Source organism: Scyliorhinus torazame, chromosome 13 (assembly GCF_047496885.1).
Source record: "Scyliorhinus torazame isolate Kashiwa2021f chromosome 13, sScyTor2.1, whole genome shotgun sequence".
Lineage (NCBI taxonomy): Eukaryota > Metazoa > Chordata > Chondrichthyes > Carcharhiniformes > Scyliorhinidae > Scyliorhinus > Scyliorhinus torazame.
The window spans coordinates 6,320,224-6,340,927 of NC_092719.1; the positions used below are offsets into that span (position 1 = coordinate 6,320,224).

A 20,704-nucleotide genomic window follows, 5' to 3' on the forward strand; every position below is an offset into this window, starting at 1 on the left:
CGTGAGTTCACTTCAGCCATTATCACAGAGGTCTACATCCCACCCCAGACAGAAGTGAGGAAGGTGCTTGATGAATTGTAGACAGTTCTAAACAACAATGAAACAGAGGCCTTGTTCTTCATGGCTGGCCAACATCAAGACTGTACTGCTAAAATTCCACCAACACATCTGTCCGGTCCCCCCAGGGGTCCCAACATCGTTGATCACTGCTACACAAACATCAAAGGCATCTACTAATCCATGCCCCCAACGCACTTTGGAAAATCGGACCCACAAGCCAGTGCTCCTTCTTCCGGCATATAAACATAGAGGGAAAATGCGGTTCAGAAGGTTGTGCAATGCTGGTCCGAGGCAACGGAAGAGCTCCTACTTGACTGTTTGGACTCAGTGGACTGGTGCATATTCAGGAACTGAGCGGCCAACCTAGACGAGTATGCCACTACTGTCACAGACCGCATCAGTAAGTGTGTCAAAGACTACGTGCCAAAGAAGGTAGTATATGCGTTCCCCAACCAGAAACCATGGTTTAGCCGGGGGGGGAGCCACTCCCTACTGAAGCCCAGGTCTGAGGCATTCAAGACAGTTGACCCTGACCAGGAAATCTTGATATGATCTCCGCAAAGTAATCAGGGACGCCAAGGGACAATCTCAGAATAAGCTAGAGTCTCAGACTAACAACACAGACTCTTGTCAGTTGTGGCAAGGCTTAAACAACATAACGGGCTAAAAAGCGAAGCCGAATAGAATCTCCAGCTGCAATGCACGCCTCCCCGATGAACTCGATGCATTCTATGCTCGGTTCGAGCAGGAAACCAACAATCCGCTGCCGACTGCCCCGACAGCCTCGGACACACCCGTACCCACCGTCTCAGCCTCAGAGGTCAGATCGGCCTTTTTAATAGAACCCTCGGAAGGCGACGGTCCTGACGGGATCCCTGGTCGTGCACTCAGATCCTGCGCGGACCAGCTGGCAGAGGTGTTCGCGGACATCTTTTACCTGTCCCTACTCTGCTCCGAGGTTCCCACCTGCTTCAAGGAGACCACCATCATACCGGTGCGAAAGGAACCAGGCAACGTGCCTCAACGACTACCGTCTGGTGGCCTTGACATCGATCGGAATGAAGTGCTTCGAGAGGTTGGTCATGATGCGCCTCAACTCCATAATCCCAGAACACCTTGATCCACTGGAATCCGCATACTGCCACAACCGGTCCACAGCAGACACCATCTGCCTGGCCCTACACTCATCCCTGGAGCATCTCAACAACAAGGACTCCTGCATCAGACTCTTATTTGTTGACTACAGCTCCGCCTTCAACAACATAATCCCAGCCAAGCTCATATCAAAGCTCCAAAACCTAGGACTTGGCTCCTCCCTCTGCAACTGGATCCTTGTGTTCCTGACCCACAGATCACAATCAGTAAGAATAAACAACACCTCCTCCACGATAGTCCTCAATACCGAGGCCCGCAAGGCTGCGTACTTAGCCTACTATGCTCCCTGTACACACATGACTGTGTGCAGAATTCAGCCCCAACTCCATGATGCGCAATCAATTGCACAAAGTCACAGATTGGTACAACTGTGGCTTTATTAGTCAGATGCGTGGCCTCCTGCTGCAGCTGGCGAAATGGCAGGGCACTGGAGGTCACACATATTTATACAGATCTTAGTGGGCGGAGCCAGCCGAGAGGGGTTACCGGCCAACCTGTAGTGCAGGTCCTACCATACATCCCATAATACAGTGGTTCATCACATTCACCCCCTGTTAAAAATGAGTCCGGCGGAGGTGATGTGAAACTATATACAATTAGTGCAATTATGTACAGTGTTAAGAATGGGGATGGGGATAACAAGGAATAAAAAAAGAAAAGTCCCATGTTGACGGTCCGGAGTCCGTCAAAGGTTCAGCCGGTCCGGTGCTTTGGTGCTTCGTTGGGAGCGGCGTAACGGTGGCGGCGAAGTCGGTGCTGGCGGTGGTGGAGGTGGCACCGATGGCGGTGGTGGCGGTGCTGATGCTGGCCAGTCATCGGGGAACTCCGGGAGCGTGCAGACGTCCTCTTCGTCCTCTTGTGCGGAAAAGGGGAGGGGGTGGTCTGGTGGGGTCAATATTGGCGGCGCGGTGGGAGGGGGAGGGCGCATAGGTGGGGGTGTGTGTTGGGGTGGAGCCTGACGGTGCCAGGTCCCTGAGTGAGACACTATCTTGGCAGCCATCAGGGAACTCAACGTAGGCATATTGAGGGTTGGCGTGGAGCAGGTGAACCCTGTTCACCAAGGGGTCCGCCTTGTGGGGTCGGACGTACCTACGGAGAAGGACCGGTCCTGGAGCTGCGAACCAAGTCGGGAGCGACACCCCAGATGTGGACTTCCTGGGGAAGGTAAAAACACGTTCATGGGGTGTGTTATTAGTGGCGGTGCACAATAGTGACCGGATGGAGTGTAGAGCGTCAGGGAGGACCTCCTGCCAGCGAGAGGCTGGGAGGTTCCTGGACCGTAGGGCCAGCTGGACGGCCCTCCAAACTGTCCCATTCTCCCGTTCTACTTGCCCGTTCCCCGGGGGTTGTAGCTGGTCGTCCTGCTGGAGGCTATACCCCTGCTGAGCAGGAACTGACGCAGCTCATCGCTCATGAATGAGGATCCCCTGTCACTGTGGATGTAGGCGGGGAAACCGAACAGAGCGAAGATGGTGCTGAGGGCTTTGATGACGGTGGCAGACGTCATATCGGGGCATGGGATGGCGAAGGGGAATCTGGAGTATTCATCGACCACACTGAGAGTGTACGTGTTACGGTCGGTGGAGGGGAGGGGCCCTTTGTAATCCACGCTGAGGCGTTCAAAGGGGCAGGAAGCCTTCACCAGTCACGCACGGTCCGGCCGGTAGAAGTGTGGCTTGCACTCCGCACAGACCTGGCAGTCCCTGGTGACTGTCCTTACTTCCTCAACGGAGTAGAGCAGGTTGCGAGCTTTGACCAGATGGTACAATCGAGTGACCCCCGGGTGACAAAGGCTGTCATGTAGGGCCTGGAGTTGGTCCACTTGTGCGCTGGCACATGTACCTCGGGAGAGGGCGTCTGGGGGCTCGTTGAGTTTACCCCGGAGATACAAAATCTCGTAATTATAGGTGGAGAGCTCGATTCTCCACCGCAAGATTTTATCATTTCTGATCTTGCCCCACTGTGTGTTATTGAACATGAAGGCTACCGACCGTTGGTCAGTGAGGAGAGTGAATCTCTTACCGGCCAGGTAATGCCTCCAATGCCGCACAGCTTCAACGATAGCTTGGGCCTCCTTCTCGACGGATGAGTGTCGAATTTCCGAGGCATGAAGGGTGCGGGAAAAGAATGCCCCGGGTCTGCCTGCCTGGTTTAGAGTGGCGGCAAGGGCGACATCTGAAGCGTCGCTTTCTACTTGGAAAGGCAGTGACTCGTCCACTGCGCGCATCCCGGCCTTGGCCATGTCTGCTCTGATGCAGGTGAAAGCGTGTTGTGCCTCGGCCGCGAGAGGGAATTGGGTGGGCTGGATGAGTGGGCGGGTCTTGTCCGCAGAGTTTGGGACCCACTGGGCGTAGTAGGAAAAGAATCCCAGGCAGCGTTTGAGGGCCTTGGGTCAGTGGGGGAGGGGAAGTTCCATGAGGGGGCACATGCGGTCGGGGTCGGGCCCGAGAAGTCCGTTTTGGACTATATAGCTGAGAATGGCTAACCGGGTCGTGCTGAACACACACTTCTCTTTGTTGTAGCTCAGGTTGAGAAGAGTGGCAGTGCGGAGGAATTTATCGAGGTTGGCATCGTGGCCCTGCTGGTCATGGCCGCAGATGGTGATATTATCTAAGTACGGAAAGGTGGCCCGCAAACCGTACTGGTCAACCATTCGGTCCATTTCCCTTTGGAAGACCGAGACCCCGTTTGTGACGCCGAAAGGGACCCTAAGGAAGTGATAGAGCCGACCGGATTTCAGGTCAATTGTTGAGAAGACCCGGTACTGCTCAATCTGATTGACCATATCAGATATGCGTGGGAGGGGGTACGCGTCGAGCTGCGCGTACCGATTGATGGTCTGGCTGTAGTCCATGACCATCCTGTGTTTCTCCCCAGTTTTAACCACTACCACTTGGGCTCTCCAGGGGCTGTTGCTGGCCTCGATAATACTCTCCTTAAGCAGCCGCTGGACTTCGGACCTGATGAAGGTCTTGTCCTGGGTGCTGTACCGTCTGCTCCTAGTGGTAACGGGCTTGCAATCCGCAGTTAGATTGGCAAAGAGGGATGGGGGGGTCGACCTTGAGGGTTGCGAGGCCGCAAACGGTAAGGGGGGGGGTAAGGGCCCGCCAAATTTGAGGGTGAGGCTCTGGAGATTGCACTGGAAGTCCAGGCCCAACAAGAGTGCAGCACAGAGATTAGGAAGGTCATAGAGGCGGAAGTTACTAAATTCTACACCCTGGACCGTGAGGGTGACTGTACAGAAGCCTCAGATCAGGACGGAGTGGGATCCGGAGGCTAGGGAGATCCTTTGATTGGCAGGATGGACCGCGAGGGAGCAGCGCCTTACCGTATCTGGGTGTACGAAGCTTTCGGTGCTCCCAGAGTCCAGCAGGCACAAGGTCACGCGGTGGCCAGGTTGTGCGGGCGAGATTGGTCCAACTTCATCGAAGCGAGCTGCGGGTAGTCGTCGGATGCTTCGGATGGCGAGCGTGTGCGGTTCCGATCTCGGGATGTCCTGAGACCTGTGGGGAACAAAATGGCGGCGCCCATGGTGCGCACATTGCGGGGTCGGGACAAGATGGCGGCACCCATGGGGCGCACGTGGCCGAAGGGGGACAAGATGGCGGCGCCCATTGGTCGCACATGGCCCCGGGAGGAGAAGATGGCGGCTCCCATTGTGCGTCTGGCATGGGGGAGGGGGCGATAGCGGGCGCGATCGCAGCGACTGCGCGGGCCTGGCACACAGCCGCGAAGTGGCCCTTCTTACTGCAGGCTTTACAAACAGCAGTGCAGGCCGGTCAGTTTTGGCGGGGGTGCTTCTGCTGACCACAGAAGTAGCAGCGGGGACTCCCGGGGTGCGTGGATCGGCGTGCGGTGCAGGCGTATTGGGAAGGCAGGGCCCCAGCTGAGGAGGTCGGCGGTGGGGTCCAGGAGGGGTAGGAAGGGGTAGAAGGGTGGGCAGCGCGGCGGGAGGGGTAAGACTGTACATTACGGGATGCGACCGTCATGGAGAGCGCCAAGGTTTTTGTCTCTGCTAGTTTGAACGTGGCCCTTTCCAGTAATCCTTCTCGGATGCGGTCCGACGCAATCCCTGTCACGAAAGCATCGCGTGTGAGGAGGTTCGCGTGTTCAGCGGCCGTAACGGCCTGACAGTCACAGTCCCGGACGAGTGGAATTAGGGAGCGCCAGAAATCTTCGATGGACTCACCAGGTAGTTGCGAGCGGGTGGCGAGTACATGCCTGGCGAAGAGCGTGTTCGCCTTCTGAGCAGAGAGTTCTTTAAGGAATGCCATTGCTTTCGCTTAATTTGAGGCGTCTTGGATCAACGGGAACACGCTGGAGCTCAGTCTGGAGTACAGGACGTTTATCTTCTGAGCCTCCGTTGGCGCGGGGTCCGCAGCGTTGATGTCGGCCTCAAAACAGGCTAGCCAGTGAGTAAAGTCTTTTCTGGTGTCGGGCGAGGGAGGATCCAGCTGCAGGCGATCGGGTTTGATTCTGATATCCATTCTGTGGAAAATCTGACTGCAATAAATTGATGCGCGATCAATTGCACAAAGACGCAGATTGGATACAACTGTGGCTTTATTACAGTCAGATGCGTGGCCTCCTGCTGCAGCTGGCGAAAGGGCAGGGCACTGGAGGTCACACATATTTATACAGATCTTAGTGGGCGGAGCCAGCCGGCAAGGGCTACCGGCCAACCTGTAGTGCAGGTCCTACCTTACATCCCATAATACAGTGGTTCACCACACTCCATTTACAAGTTTGCTTGACCCATCCTGTTGGGTCGGAGCTCAAACAACGATGAGTCAGAGTACAGGATGGAGATAGAGAACCTAGTGGAGTGGTGTAACAACAACAATTTCTCCCTCAATATCAACAAAACTAAGGAGCTGGTCATTGACTTCAGGAAGCAAAGTACTGTACACACCCCTGTCAGCATCAACGGGGCCGAGGTGGAGATGGTTAGCAGTTTCAAATTCCTAGGGGTACACATCTCCAAAAATCTGTCCTGGTCCACCCACGTCGACGCTATCACCAAGAAAGCACAACAGCGCCTATACTTCCTCAGGAAACTAAGGAAATTCGGCATGTCCACATTAACCCTTACCAACTTTTACAGATGCACCATAGAAAGCATCCTATCGGGCTGCATCACAGCCTGGTATGGCAACTGCTCGGCCCAGGACCGCAAGAAACTTCAGAGAGTCGTGAACACCACCCAGTCCATCACACGAACCTGCCTCCCATCCATTAACTCCATCTACACCTCCCGCTGCCTGGGGAAAGCGGGCAGCATAATCAAAGACCCCTCCCACCCGGCTTACTCACTCTTCCAACTTCTTCCATCGGGCAGGAGATACAGAAGTCTGAGAACACGCACGAACAGACTCAAAAACAGCTTCTTCCCCGCTGTTGCCAGACTCCTGAATGATCCTCTTCTGGACTGAACTGATCTCTCCACACATCTTCTCCACTGAGTAGTACTACACTCCGTATGCTTCACCCGATGTCTATGTATTTACATTGCGCATCTGTCATATGTCCTATGTCCTTCAGGTATGGAGCGATCTGCCTGGACTGTACACAGAACAATACTTTTCACTGTACCTCGGTACACGTGACAATAAATCTAATTTAACAATGACACTTGATCACCTGTACAGTGGATGGTCTGATTTTAAAAATCTCAGTATTATTTCTTTGTTCATTGTAATGTGGATTCTCCGACACCCCCTGCCAGGTTGGAGAATCCCCGGGGGGCGGTGTGAATCCCGCTCCGATGCCGGCAGCCGAATTCTCCGGCGCCGGTTTTCGGGCGGTGCGGGGATCACACCCCGCCGGTCCGGGGCCCCCCCGGCAATTCTCCGGGCCTCGATGGGCCGAGCTGGCCACTCGTTTTCGGCCAGCCACGCCGGCGGGAAATAGGCATGGTCCATCCCGGCGGGACCTGGCTTGGAGGGCGGCTAGCGGAGTCTCGGGGGGGGGGGGGGCCTGGCCCCGGGGGGACCCCCCACGGTGGCCTGGCCCGCGATCGGGGCCCACCGACATGCGGGCGGGCCTGTGCCGTGGTAGCACTCTTTCCTTCCACGCCGGCCTCTAGGGCTCCGCCGTGGCCGGCTCGGAGAAGACCCCGCATGCGCAGGAAACACGCCGGCGGTTCTGCGCCAACTCGCGCCAGCCCACTATGGCCCTTCGGCGCCAGCTGGCGCGATGCCAACCCCTCCGCCGCCAGCCTAGCCCCGGGAAGTGCGGAAGATTCTGCAACTTCCGGGCGGCCCTACGCCGGAGTGGTTCGCGCCGCTCTTGACGCCAGCGTCGGGTTTCCCGCCAATTGTGGGAGAATCCCGGCCAAAAGTTATTTTAATCCAGGATTCACCTGAAATATCCATTTGCACTGTCATCTTCAAATAAGTAAGTTTTCATGGATGGTTTTGTGATGTTTACGAATATTCTTCATCTTATTGGTCTTGAGTTCTCTGCCCAAAGATGGTTCTGCGCCTGCGCCAGCTCGCAGGATTATTCACCGACCCACAGCAATGTGTGGGGATCTTTACTGCGGGTAGGGCGAGGTGGCAGGCACGGAGTTGATACCAGCCCGGATGGTGATCGAATCCTGTGCTGACGATGTTAATCTGATCCACACACTCGCCATTCAGGCAGCTCCAAGTTAAAAATACAGCCAGAGCTTTGAGAGATGATTAGAGTCTCCAAATTTCAATTTGTGCTCATTAGGTTCCCCAAGAAAAGATGTTTCTTCATCTGAACCGCCTGAAGGAGCTGGGAAAACTGCTTTGGGTTAAGGAGTCTTTACTCTATTTTTGCATTCCTCCTTGACTCTGGACGTCCATCCAATAGTGACCTCCCTAAATGTTGTCAGGACAGAGTTCTCATTTGTTCACAAGGACGTAGATTTGAGCAGCACGGGACAGACCCTGGAGCGACAGTGTGGGTAAACTACATTTGAGACTGACGTTGAAGGATTGTTGGGAACTCAGCAATAATAAAGCGTTTCAGAAACTTAACCCAGTTGGATAATACTTTCCCCATTACTGGCATCAATTATTAGAGATTTCCAACCTTTCGATAAAATACTGCTTTCGTTTCTTTTTGATAAAACCATCTCAAGATGGTGCTTTGAAAATGATGCTATTTAATTTTAGATCCCACTATTAATTATAAAATAAATTCCATGTTTTTATATAAAAGTTTAGTATTCTCCATTAACCTAATAAAAGTTAATTTTATACTTTTGGTGCAAGAAATATGAATATTTCTCAAAAAACTGCTGTTCCTTGCTTCACCTTAGCTTTTCAACAAAAATGTATCTTCTAATTTAACCTAAAGACATCCAAAATTGTGATTCTTCTGATTTCATATAGTCCTAGCTGATGATAAGTGACAATCATTGCCTATAGGTATCATTCTGTTTCCCTACCCACTATATCTTCAGGAGGGTGTCAATAAGATGTATCATGGTGTGCGTGATTATGACCCCAATCATCCCAGGGTTCATCTTGTGATGGAGAAAGGTGACACTGTATTCTTCCATCCCCTGCTCATCCACGGATCAGGAACAAATCGAACCCAAGGCTTCCGAAAGGTAGGAAACCATTTGCAATGAGAGGCATAAATTCTACCTCTTGCTTTGTGGGCATTGTCAAACTCGGGGGCGCGGCCCGTGGGTGGGTCGCGGGCGGATGTCAGGAGGGTCGCGGGGCTGTCCGTCGCGGCGCTCCCGATCGCGCAAATCCACGCGCAGCAGCCGGCTTTTAATAATGTCAGCTGCAAGCGGCCTTCAAAATGGCCAGGAACAGATAAAAGAAATTTGGCCACACTGCGCATGCGCGCCCGATCATCGGTGCGCATGCGCAAAACTATGTGCATGCGCAGTGCGGCCACATTTTTTTAATATGGTCGCAGCCTTTTTTTTTCAAGTTTGGGGGGCCAAAGGGACCATAGAGACCATTGGGGCCAACGGGAGCAAAAACCATTTCCTCCATTTTTGTCAGCAACAAACAAGGTAAGAGAAAATGGTGGGGGTCGTGAAGGTCGGCCGGCGTGGGTCGCGAAGGTCGGCCGGCCTGGGTCGCGAAGGTCGGCCGGGTTGGGTCCCGAAGGTCGGCCGGGTTGGGTCGCGAGGGTCGGCCGGGTTGGGTCCTGAAGGTCGGCCGGCCTGGGTCGCGAAGGTCGGCCGGGTTGGGTCGCGAAGGTCGGCCGGTTTGGGTCCCGAAGGTCGGCCGGGTTGGGTCGCGAAGGTCGGCCGGGTTGGGTCGCGAAGGTCGGCCGGCGTGGGTCGCGATGGTCGGCCGGGTTGGGTCGCGATGGTCGGCCGGGTTGGGTCGCGAAGGTCGGCCGGGTTGGGTCGCGAAGGTCGGCCGGTTGGGTCCCGAAGGTCGGCCGGGTTGGGTCGCGAAGGTCGGCCGGGTTGGGTCGCGAAGGTCGGCCGGCGTGGGTCGCGATGGTCGGCCGGGTTGGGTCGCGAAGGTCGGCCGGGTTGGGTCGCGAAGGTCGGCCGGTTGGGTCCCGAAGGTCGGCCGGGTTGGGTCGCGAAGGTCGGCCGGGTTGGGTCGCGATGGTCGGCCGGGTTGGGTCCCGAAGGTCGGCCGGGTTGGGTCCCGAAGGTCGGCCGGGTTGGGTTGCGAGGGTCGGCCGGGTTGGGTCCTGAAGGTCGGCCGGGTTGGGTCCTGAAGGTCGGCCGGGTTGGGTCGCTCGGGTCGGCCGGGGTTGGGACGCGAAGGTCAGCCGGGTTGGGTCCCGAAGGTCGGTCGGGTTGGGTCCCGAAGGTCGGCCGGGTTGGGTCGCGAGGGTCGGCCGGGTTGGGTCCTGAAGGTCGGCCGGGTTGGGTCCTGAAGGTCGGCCGGGTTGGGTCGCTCGGGTCGGCCGGGTTGGGTCCTGAAGGTCGGCCGGGTTGGGTCCCGAAGGTCGGCCGGGTTGGGTCGCGAGGGTCGGCCGGGTTGGGTCCCGAAGGTAGGCCGGGGTTGGGTCCTGAAGGTCGGCCGGGTTGGGTCCCGAAGGTCGGCCGGGTTGGGTTGCGAAGGTCGGCCGGGGTTGGGTCGCGAAGGTCGGCCGGGTTGGGTCCCGAAGGTCGGCCGGGTTGGGTCCCGAAGGTCGGCCGGGTTGGGTCCCGAAGGTCGGCCGGGTTGGGTCGCGCAGGTCGGCCGGGTTGGGTCCTGAAGGTCGGCTGGGTTGGGTCGCGAGGGTCGGCCGGGGTTGGGTCCCGAAGGTCGGCCGCGTGGGTCGCGAAGGTCGGCCGGGTTGGGTCCTGAAGGTCGGCCGGGTTGGGTCCTGAAGGTCGGCCGGGTTGGGTCGCGAAGGTCGGCCGGGTTGGGTCCTGAAGGTCGGCCGGGTTGGGTCCCGAAGGACGGCCGGGTTGGGTTGCGAAGGTCGGCCGGGGTTGGGTCCTGAAGGTCAGCCGGGGTTGGGTTGCGAAGGTCGGCCGGGTTGGGTCCCGAAGGTCGGCCGGGTTGGGTCCTGAAGGTCGGCCGGGTTGGGTCCTGAATGTCGGCCGGGTTGGGTCCTGAAGGTCGGCCGGGTTGGGTCCCGAAGGTCGGCCGGGTTGGGTCCCGAAGGTCGGCCGGGTTGGGTTGCGAAGGTCGGCCGGGTTGGGTCACGAGGGTCGGCCGGTGTTGGGTCCTGAAGGTCGGCCGGGTTGGGTCGCGAGGGTCGGCCGGGGTTGGGTCCCGAAGGTCGGCCGCGTGGGTCGCGAAGGTCGGCCGGGTTGGGTCCCGAAGGTCGGCCGCGTGGGTCGCGAAGGTCGGCCGGGTTGGGTCCCGAAGGTCGGCCGGGTTGGGTCGCGAAGGTCGGCCGGGTTGGGTCACGAAGGTCGGCCGGGTTGGGTCGCGAAGGTCGGCCGGGTTGGGTCATGAAGGTTGATCGGGTTGGGTCCCGAAGGTCGGCCGGGTTGGGTCCCGAAGGTCGGCCGGGTTGGGTCCCGAAGGTCGGCCGGGTTGGGTCACGAAGGTCGGCCGGGTTGGGTCGCGCAGGTCGGCCGGGTTGGGTCCCGAAGGTCGGCCGGGTTGGGTCGCGCAGGTCGGCCGGGTTGGGTCCTGAAGGTCGGCCGGGTTGGGTCACGAAGGTCGGCCGGGTTGGGTCGCGAAGGTCGGCCGGGTTGGGTCGCGAAGGTCGGCCGGGTTGGGTCCTGAAGGTCGGCCGGGTTGGGTCCTGAAGGTCGGCCGGGTTGGGTCCCGAAGGTCGGCCGGGTTGGGTCCTGAAGGTCGGCCGGGTTGGGTCCTGAAGGTCGGCCGGGTTGGGTCCTGAAGGTCGGCCGGGTTGGGTCCTGAAGGTCGGCCGGGTTGGGTCGCGAAGGTCGGCCGGTTTGGGTCCTGAAGGTCGGCCGGGTTGGGTCGCGAGGGTCGGCCGGGTTGGGTCCTGAAGGTCGGCCGGGTTGGGTCACGAAGGTCGGCCGGGTTGGGTCGCGAAGGTCGGCCGGGTTGGGTCGCGAAGGTCGGCCGGGTTGGGTCCTGAAGGTCGGCCGGGTTGGGTCGCGAAGGTCGGCCGGGTTGGGTCGCGAAGGTCGGCCGGGGTTGTGTCGCGAAGGTCGGCCGGGTTGGGTCCCGAAGGTCGGCCGGGTTGGGTCCCGATGGTCGGCCGGGTTGGGTCGCGAAGGTCGGCCGGGCTGGGTCGCGAAGGTCGGCCGGGTTGGGTCCTGAAGGTCGGCCGGGTTGGGTCGCGAGGGTCGGCCGGGTTGGGTCCTGAAGGTCGGCCGGGTTGGGTCGCGAGGGTCGGCCGGGTTGGGTCCTGAAGGTCGGCCGGGTTGGGTCACGAAGGTCGGCCGGGTTGGGTCACGAAGGTCGGCCGGGTTGGGTCGCGAAGGTCGGCCGGGTTGGGTCGCGAAGGTCGGCCGGGTTGGGTCCTGAAGGTCGGCCGGGTTGGGTCCCGAAGGTCGGCCGGGTTGGGTCGCGAAGGTCGGCCGGGTTGGGTCCCGAAGGTCGGCCGGGTTGGGTCCTGAAGGTCGGCCGGGTTGGGTCCCGAAGGTCGGCCGGGTTGGGTCCTGAAGGTCGGCCGGGTTGGGTCCTGAAGGTCGGCCGGGTTGGGTCCCGAAGGTCGGTCGGGTTGGGTCCTGAAGGTCGGCCGGGTTGGGTCGCGAAGGTCGGTCGGGTTGGGTCCTGAAGGTCGGCCGGGGTTGGGTCGCTCAGGTCGGCCGGGTTGGGTCGCGAAGGTCGGCCGGGGTTGGGTCGCGAAGGTCGGCCGGGTTGGGTCCCGAAGGTCGGCCGGGTTGGGTCCTGAAGGTCGGCCGGGTTGGGTCGCGAGGGTCGGCCGGGTTGGGTCCCGAACGCCGGCCGGTTTGGGTCCCGAAGGTCGGCCGGGTTGGGTCCCGAAGGTCGGCCGGGGTTGGGTCCCGAAGGTCGGCCGGGTTGGGTCCTGAAGGTCGGCCGGGTTGGGTCCTGAAGGTCGGCCGGGTTGGGTCCTGAAGGTCGGCCGGGTTGGGTCGCGAAGGTCGGCCGGGTTGGGTCGCGAAGGTCGGCCGGGTTGGGTCCTGAAGGTCGGCCGGGTTGGGTCCTGAAGGTCGGCCGGGTTGGGTCGCGAGGGTCGGCCGGGTTGGGTCCTGAAGGTCGGCCGGGTTGGGTCGCGAGGGTCGGCCGGGTTGGGTCCTGAAGGTCGGCTGGGTTGGGTCACGAAGGTCGGCCGGGTTGGGTCGCGAAGGTCGGCCGGGTTGGGTCGCGAAGGTCGGCCGGGTTGGGTCCTGAAGGTCGGCCGGGTTGGGTCCTGAAGGTCGGCCGGGTTGGGTCGCGAAGGTCGGCCGGGTTGGGTCGCGAAGGTCGGTCGGGTTGGGTCCTGAAGGTCGGCCGGGTTGGGTCGCGAAGGTCGGCCGGGTTGGGTCCCGAAGGTCGGCCGGGTTGGGTCCTGAAGGTCGGCCGGGTTGGGTCGCGAGGGTCGGCCGGGTTGGGTCCTGAAGGTCGGCCGGGTTGGGTCACGAAGGTCGGCCGGGTTGGGTCGCGAAGGTCGGCCGGGTTGGGTCGCGAAGGTCGGCCGGGTTGGGTCCTGAAGGTCGGCCGGGTTGGGTCCTGAAGGTCGGCCGGGTTGGGTCCCGAAGGTCGGCCGGGTTGGGTCCTGAAGGTCGGCCGGGTTGGGTCCTGAAGGTCGGCCGGGTTGGGTCCTGAAGGTCGGCCGGGTTGGGTCGCGAAGGTCGGCCGGGTTGGGTCCCGAAGGTCGGCCGGGTTGGGTCCCGAAGGTCGGCCGGGTTGGGTCCCGAAGGTCGGCCGGGTTGGGTCCCGAAGGTCGGCCGGGTTGGGTCCTGAAGGTCGGCCGGGTTGGGTCCTGAAGGTCGGCCGGGTTGGGTCCCGAAGGTCGGCCGGGTTGGGTCCTGAAGGTCGGCCGGGTTGGGTCTCGAAGGTCGGCCGGGTTGGGTCGCGAAGGTCGGCCGGGTTGGGTCGCGAAGGTCGGCCGGGTTGGGTCCTGAAGGTCGGCCGGGTTGGGTCGCGAAGGTCGGCCGGGTTGGGTCGCGAAGGTCGGCCGGGTTGGGTCGCGAAGGTCGGCCGGGTTGGGTCGCGAGGGTCGGTCGGGTTGGGTCCTGAAGGTCGGCCGGGTTGGGTCGCGAAGGTCGGCCGGGTTGGGTCCTGAAGGTCGGCCGGGTTGGGTCCCAAAGGTCGGCCGGGGTTGGGTCGCGAAGGTCGGCCGGGTTGGGTCGCGAAGGTCGGCCGGGTTGGGTCCTGAAGGTCGGCCGGGTTGGGTCCCGAAGGTCGGCCGGGTTGGTTCCCGAAGGTCGGCCGGGTTGGGTCGCGAAGGTCGGCCGGGTTGGGTCGCGAAGGTCGGCCGGGTTGGGTCCCGAAGGTCGGCCGGGTTGGGTCCTGAAGGTCGGCCGGGTTGGGTCCCGAAGGTCGGCCGGGTTGGGTCGCGAAGGTCGGCCGGGTTGGGTCGCGAAGGTCGGCCGGGTTGGGTCGCGAGGGTCGGTCGGGTTGGGTCCTGAAGGTCGGCCGGGTTGGGTCGCGAAGGTCGGCCGGGTTGGGTCGCGAAGGTCGGCCGGGTTGGGTCGCGAAGGTCGGCCGGGTTGGGTCGCGAGGGTCGGTCGGGTTGGGTCCTGAAGGTCGGCCGGGTTGGGTCGCGAAGGTCGGCCGGGTTGGGTCCCGAAGGTCGGCCGGGTTGGGTCGCGAAGGTCGGCCGGGTTGGGTCGCGAAGGTCGGCCGGGTTGGGTCCCGAAGGTCGGCCGGGGTTGGGTCCCGAAGGTCGGCCGGGTTGGTTCCCGAAGGTCGGCCGGGTTGGGTCGCGAAGGTCGGCCGGGTTGGGTCCCGAAGGTCGGCCGGGTTGGGTCCCGAAGGTCGGCCGGGTTGGGTCCCGAAGGTCGGCCGGGTTGGGTCCCGAAGGTCGGCCGGGTTGGGTCGCGAAGGTCGGCCGGGTTGGGTCGCGAAGGTCGGCCGGTTGGTAAAAATGGGTCGCCGGAAAAAAAGTTTGAAAAACACTGGTGTAGCGGATCAACAGAAGTTCCACCACCGTCTTGTGCGAAGTCAACTAATCCCCACAAACTGAACCTGGAACATTGCTGACCTGTATTACTGACTGTCAAACTCTCAAAGACACTTACCTGTAGAGCCACTGGGCTGATATTTCTCCCAATTTTGACTATCTGACTTTGTTGGTGTGTACATAAAATAAGTTCTGGTTCACAAGCCAAGCCTTCTGTGCAATGTAGTCCAGCGGTGTCCCTGGATTGAATAAATCATACTCCCTCTTTTTATGTAGAATCCAGGAATTTTCAATAGTGTTGTGAGGATTACACTCTGAGATTCCAGCTTTCATTCCATTAGAACTGAAAAGCATCTTTTTACAGCACTTACAGTACATTCTGTGTTTAATTGAAGCAATGTTATCTACCTCCAAGCAGTTGAAAAGTGAGGGACATCACCCTGGCGGCAAGCTTCCCGCTAATCCTGGGTTTTTTTGCAAGAGAATGGGCAAAGATTCAGGACGTTCTGAATGTGCGTGCTGGAAATATAATTGGCTGCTCAGTTTCGTACACTAGCCCAGTCATCCGCCGTCCAATACCAGAGGATGACATGACTTCTCTTGGTTTTGTTAATCTCAGGATTACCATTAAGGCCAGACTGAGGTTAGCTGTCGTCACCTGGCTCTTCTCCCAGGGCACAGTGAGCCTCCGCAACAGACTGGCATCTAGGCCCAGTGATCTCCTGAGCTAGTTTTGATGGGCGGAAAGTAATTTCCCAGAATTGGCCTGGGTGTTTCCTGTTTTTTTTGCCTCTCCCAGGAGGTCACACAGTTTTGGGTGGAATGGGCAGGTCTATACAAAGTTACACAGCTATGTGAGACAGGCTGGCTCTACTGGAGAATCTTCACCTGTCTTGTCAGAGTTCACAAGGTGGTGTGTTTATTTGTTTATTACACACTTATTACGTTCTGTGTTTGCATTCCTATGTTTTAGGCAATCTCCTGTCACTATGCAAGTTCTCACTGCTACTACATTGACGTAAAGGGTACCACCCAGGAAAATATTGAGCAAGAGATTCTTGAGCTGGGACGTACTAAGTATGGCATTTACAGCGACCTAACTATGGCGGTAGGTTTGTTTAAAATAAAATATATTTTAGCCGGCATGTTCCGCCGCCCCTCCCCCCATAGTGGGTCACCAGCACGATCTTCCAATCTATGGGTTTGTACGGGATTGGCCCGCCCTGCTGCCAGGGAGTCCGCCTTGAAGGCTCATCTTCAGTCCTGCCCTTTGTCAAACTGACGTAACATTTTGCAAGTAAAAATAATTGCTACGAGTTTAAGGTCTTTCTCTTGTTTCGATACCCCGTGCTTTCATGGAATAATAGAATTCCTACAGTGCAGATAGAGGCCACTCGGCCCATCAATCCTGCACCGACCCTCCAAAGGAGCATCCTTCCAAGGCCTTTCCCCCCCAACCCTATCACCACCTAACCTTTTGGACACTATGGGGCAATTTTATCGCGGCCAATCCACCTACCCTGCACATCTTTGGACTGTGAGAGGAAACAGGAGCACCCGGAGGAAACCCACGCAGACACGGCGAGAACGTGCAGACTCCACACAGACAGCCACCCAAGGTCGGAATTGAACACGGGACTCTGGAGCTGTGAGGCAGCAGTGCTAACCACTGTACCACCGTGACGCCATTTTCTGTAAATTACTTTATGGACAATTACAATTTGAAAGCATCAAATCCAAAAATGTCTCTGTGGGGGACTCTATGCAAATGTTAACATGATCCTGAAGATGGATGCAACTTGTGGCTTGTACTTGTAAGCTGCCCTCCCTACAGCTGGATAGAGGAAATGCACAACAATATAAGCAGCGTGCTAGCAAGTCACCAAATACTGGCACTGTCGGATTTCTTGAGTCATTACTCACAAAACAAGGCTCCCAAACCACAGCTGTACGCAGTGCGCAATTCCTATTGGACAAAAGTTGGTCTAGGGGTATGATTCTCGCTTTGGGTGTTGTGGTTGCGCAAGGTCCCATGTTCAAATCCCAGAGGAACCCTTTACGGGCAGCACGGTAGCATTGTGGATAGCACAATTGCTTCACATCTCCAGTGTCCCAGGTTCGATTCCGGCTTGGGTCACTGTCTGTGCGGAGTCTGCACATCCTCCCCATGTCTGCGTGGGTTTCCTCCGGGTGCTCCGGTTTCCTCCCACAGTCCAAAGGCGTGCAGGTTAGGTGGATTGGCCATGATAAATTGCCCTTAGTGTCCAAGATTGCCCTTAGTGTTGGGTGGGGTTGCTGGGTTATGGGGATAGGGTGGAGGTGTTGACATTGGATAGGGTGCTCTTTCCAAGAGCCGGTGCAGACTCGATGGGCCGAATGGCCTCCTTCACTGTAAATTCTATGATAACAGTGGGCAGCATGGTAGCACAAGTGGATAGCACTGTGGCTTCACAGCGCCAGGGCCCAGATTCGATTCCCCGCTGTGTCACTGTCTGTGCGGAGTCTGCACGTTGCCTCCGTGTCTGCGTGGGTTTCCTCCGGGTGCTCTGGATTCCTCCCACAGTCCAAAGATGTGCAGGTTAGGTGGATTGGCCAGGATAAATTGCCCTTAGTGACCAAAAAGGTGAGGAGGGGTTATTGGGTTACGGGGATAGGGTGGAAGTGAGGGCTTAAGTGGGTCGGTGCAGACTCGATGGGCCGAATGGCCTCCTTCTGCACTGTATGTTCTATGTTCACACTACTGCATATGATACTATCACATGTAGTAAAGAAGTAGCTGTATCGTTTTTTTTTCAAATCAAACGGAAGATCTGTATAAGCAGAAAGGAATTACTAATTTCCCCCCAATGTCAACTGCTGCAGTTCACTTGTGAAATCCCAGAACTCCAGCTCGAAGACTATAAGGAGTAGGAGCAGGTGTTCTGCCCCATGAGCCTGCTCTGTGATTCAGTGAGATCATGGCTGGTCTCGTTGTGTCCCAATCACACTCTCCTGCCTGCCCACCATAACCCTTCATTCTCTTCTCTGTCAATAATCTGTCTCACTCAGCCTTGGAGTTATTCAATAACCCAGCCTCCATACTCACCGGGAAGTGGAATTCCACAAGCTATCAACTCTCTGGGAGAAGACATTGTCTCCTCTTCTCTGTCTTATTTTGAAACTGTGCCCACTAGTTCTACATTCCCTCAGGGGGACACACCCTCTGAGAATCCAGCTGTCAATTCCCCCTCAGGATCTCGCATGTTTCAATACGATCACCTCTCATTCTTCTTCTATAGGCCCAACCTACTCAACCTTTCCTCATAGACAACCCCTTCATCCCAGGAGCCTGCCGAGTGAACATTCTAGTGCTTCTAACAATGTTCCTGAATAAATCTTGCTCCTGAAACTGTTTTGCTGGGACGATGAGGTTGTTCAGCTTATGTTTTTTGTTCTCTTTGATTTTTCACTACTTTTCAAATGCCATGCGGTGAAACTCTTGCCACGTGTCACAGTGGCTGCGGTTTCTTACCACGTGACCGACAGGATCTCAGCGGCGGCATTAGAGAAGGCAATCTGCTGTTCCAGAGAGAGGAGGGGAAAATCAGGGGTCTGTTAGCTCGAGGTAATAACCCCAGAAGACGGAAGGAGAGGGAATGAATCAGACAAACTAACAGTAAAGAACGAGTCTGTATATTTGTGTTAAAAAAAATCCTCTCCCCACCCTTTTAATGTAGAGAATGGAATAGTGTCTGTGATAATCCAAAAGCACTAAGTCATCTTCGTAGTTAGGTCTGAAGGGAATCAATGCTAATAATTGTTTGGTTTCATCTTTCTAGGATATTTGGTTCCTTAAAGGACGTCTTGTGCAGGGCGAGAGAATCAATCTGTAGAATTGTCTGGGATCTGAGCAACCAGCAGAGGGTGCTGTGGGTTTACATCCAATACTCTTTACTCACTACGCCATTCATCACCGTGACTGACTACATTACTGTGTTTAAAACTATAATCTGACCAGGTTTAGTGTACATTGAAAGCACTTAATTCAGAAAGATCTTTAATATAAGAGGATACATTGCTATCTGTGTTAATTCCTGATGTGTTTATTGTGCTGCGAACAATATAAAGAATGTTTCTAATGAAAGGGCAGCGCGGTGGCGCAGTGGTTAGCACCGCGGCCTCACGGCGCCGAGGTCCCAGGTTCGATCTGGGTCACTGCCCGTGTGGAGTTTGCACATTCTCCCCGTGTCTGCGTGGGTTTCGCCCCCACAACCCAAAGATGTGCAGGCCAGGTGGATTGGCCGCGCTAAATTGCCCCTTAATTGGAAAACATGAATTGGGTATTCGAAATTTTTTTTGTTTTTAAAAGAATGTTTCCAATGAAGGTGCCTGTGAGACAACCAGGTACGGACTCTCACTCTCACTCGGGGCTGGTTTAGCACACTGGGCTAAATCGCTGGCTTTGAAAGCAGACCGAGGCAGGCCAGCAGCACGGTTCAATTCCCGTACCAGCCTCCCCGAACAGGTGCCGGAATGTGGCGACTAGGGGCTTTTCACAGTAACTTCATTGAAGCCTACTTGTGACAATAAGCGATTTTCATTTCACTGATTCTAACTGCACTTTAATTGTTTGATTTTAGTTACATTATGCTTCAATTTTTCTATCTATTAATTTACATTGCTGTCAGTATGTCAATACAAAATTAAATTTAGTTAAATTCCTTAACAGTGTATCGCTCTGTCCATTGACAAAACACCACATGTAAATATTTTTTAAACCAATATTTTGACTGGTTTCTCAACACTGCCCCATGGGTCATTTAATAAACTCACTGCTTGTTCTGCGGTAGAGCCACACAGGTAAGTGAGGTTGTATCAGTGCTGAGTTACATAACCGGCCGTGTGACAATAGAAACAATGCATCTAAAACCGTATTAACATTAGGGCAGCGCGGTGGCACAGTGGTTAGCACGGCTGCCTCACAGCGCCAGGGTCCCAGGTTCGATCCCGGCCCTGGGTCACTGTCCGTGTGGAGTTTGCACATACTCCCCGTGTTTGCGTGGGTTTCGCCCCCACAAACCAAAGATGTTGGACTTTAACCTGGTGTTGTAAAACTTCTTACTGAACCCAAAGATGTGCAGGGTAGGTGGATTGGCCGCGCTAAATTGCCCCGTAATTGGAAAAAATGAATTGGACACTCTGAATTTTTTTAAACACATCATCTGTCTGGTGTAGCTAATGTGGACTGTCATCTTAGCCATCCTTTATTCATGTTAATAAGACGTGTTTCAGCTGCAAGGCTCCATCCCGAGTGTTAGGTGGAGACACTTAACTGATCATAGATCTATATCATAGAATCACTACAGTGCAGAAGGAGGCCATTCGGCCCAGCGAGTCTGCACCAACCCTCTGAATGATCACCCCACCTAGGCCCACTCCCCCGCCCTATCCCTGTAACCCCACCAACCAGTACCTCCCTCGACACTTAAGGTGCAATTTTATCCTGGCCAATCCACCTAACCGGCACATCTGTGGACTGTGGGAGGAAACTGGAGCAGCCGGAGGAAACCCACGCAGCCACGGGGAGAACTTGCAGACTCCGCACAGACAATGACCCAAGCGGGGAATCAAACCCGGGTTCCTGGTGCTGTGAAGCAACAGTGCTAACCACTATGCTCCCGTGCCTGCCAGCCTTTTCTATAATCCCTCTTCACTTCTTCAATGTGCTTGTTCACCTCCCCTCTGAATCTTCTTAATTCTCAACTGTATATTCTACACATGTCGTAAATACTTCCTTATCTTAATTTCTATTTCCTTTTTCATCCAGGTGGCTCTGGATTTGTTTGCTCTACCTTTCCCTTTGGAGGGAACATACCTTGACTGTGTGCAGGCCACTTCTGTTTTGAAGGTAGCACGTTGTTCAGTCAACCTTTCCAGTCTGACTGGCCCAGTTCCAATCTTTCCCCATTGAAGTCAGCTCTCCCCCAGTTAATTATTTTTACACTGGATTGCCTATTTTCCTTTTCTATCATCATCCAAAACCTGACAATACAATGATCACTGTTTCCTAAATGTTCCCCCACTTACACTTGGTCTACTTGGCCCACCTCATTTCCGGGAGCCA

At 56.6% G+C, this 20,704-nt stretch overlaps 1 protein-coding gene across 2 annotated transcripts in view; it reads left to right on the forward strand.

Moving 5' to 3' along the window:
- Nucleotides 1-19,306, forward strand: part of phyh (phytanoyl-CoA 2-hydroxylase) — a 46,377-nt gene extending 27,071 nt beyond the window's left edge. The window contains exons 7-9 of one of the 2 annotated variants that reach the window (XM_072470991.1): nt 8,651-8,800; nt 15,575-15,709; nt 18,420-19,306. In XM_072470991.1, the coding sequence (XP_072327092.1) occupies nt 8,651-8,800; nt 15,575-15,709; nt 18,420-18,473 (339 nt within the window). In that variant the 3' untranslated portion in view covers nt 18,474-19,306. The remainder of the gene's footprint in view (nt 1-8,650; nt 8,801-15,574; nt 15,710-18,419) is intronic. The other variant, XM_072470992.1, reaches the window with a different exon arrangement.
- Nucleotides 19,307-20,704: the final 1,398 nt, after the last annotated feature.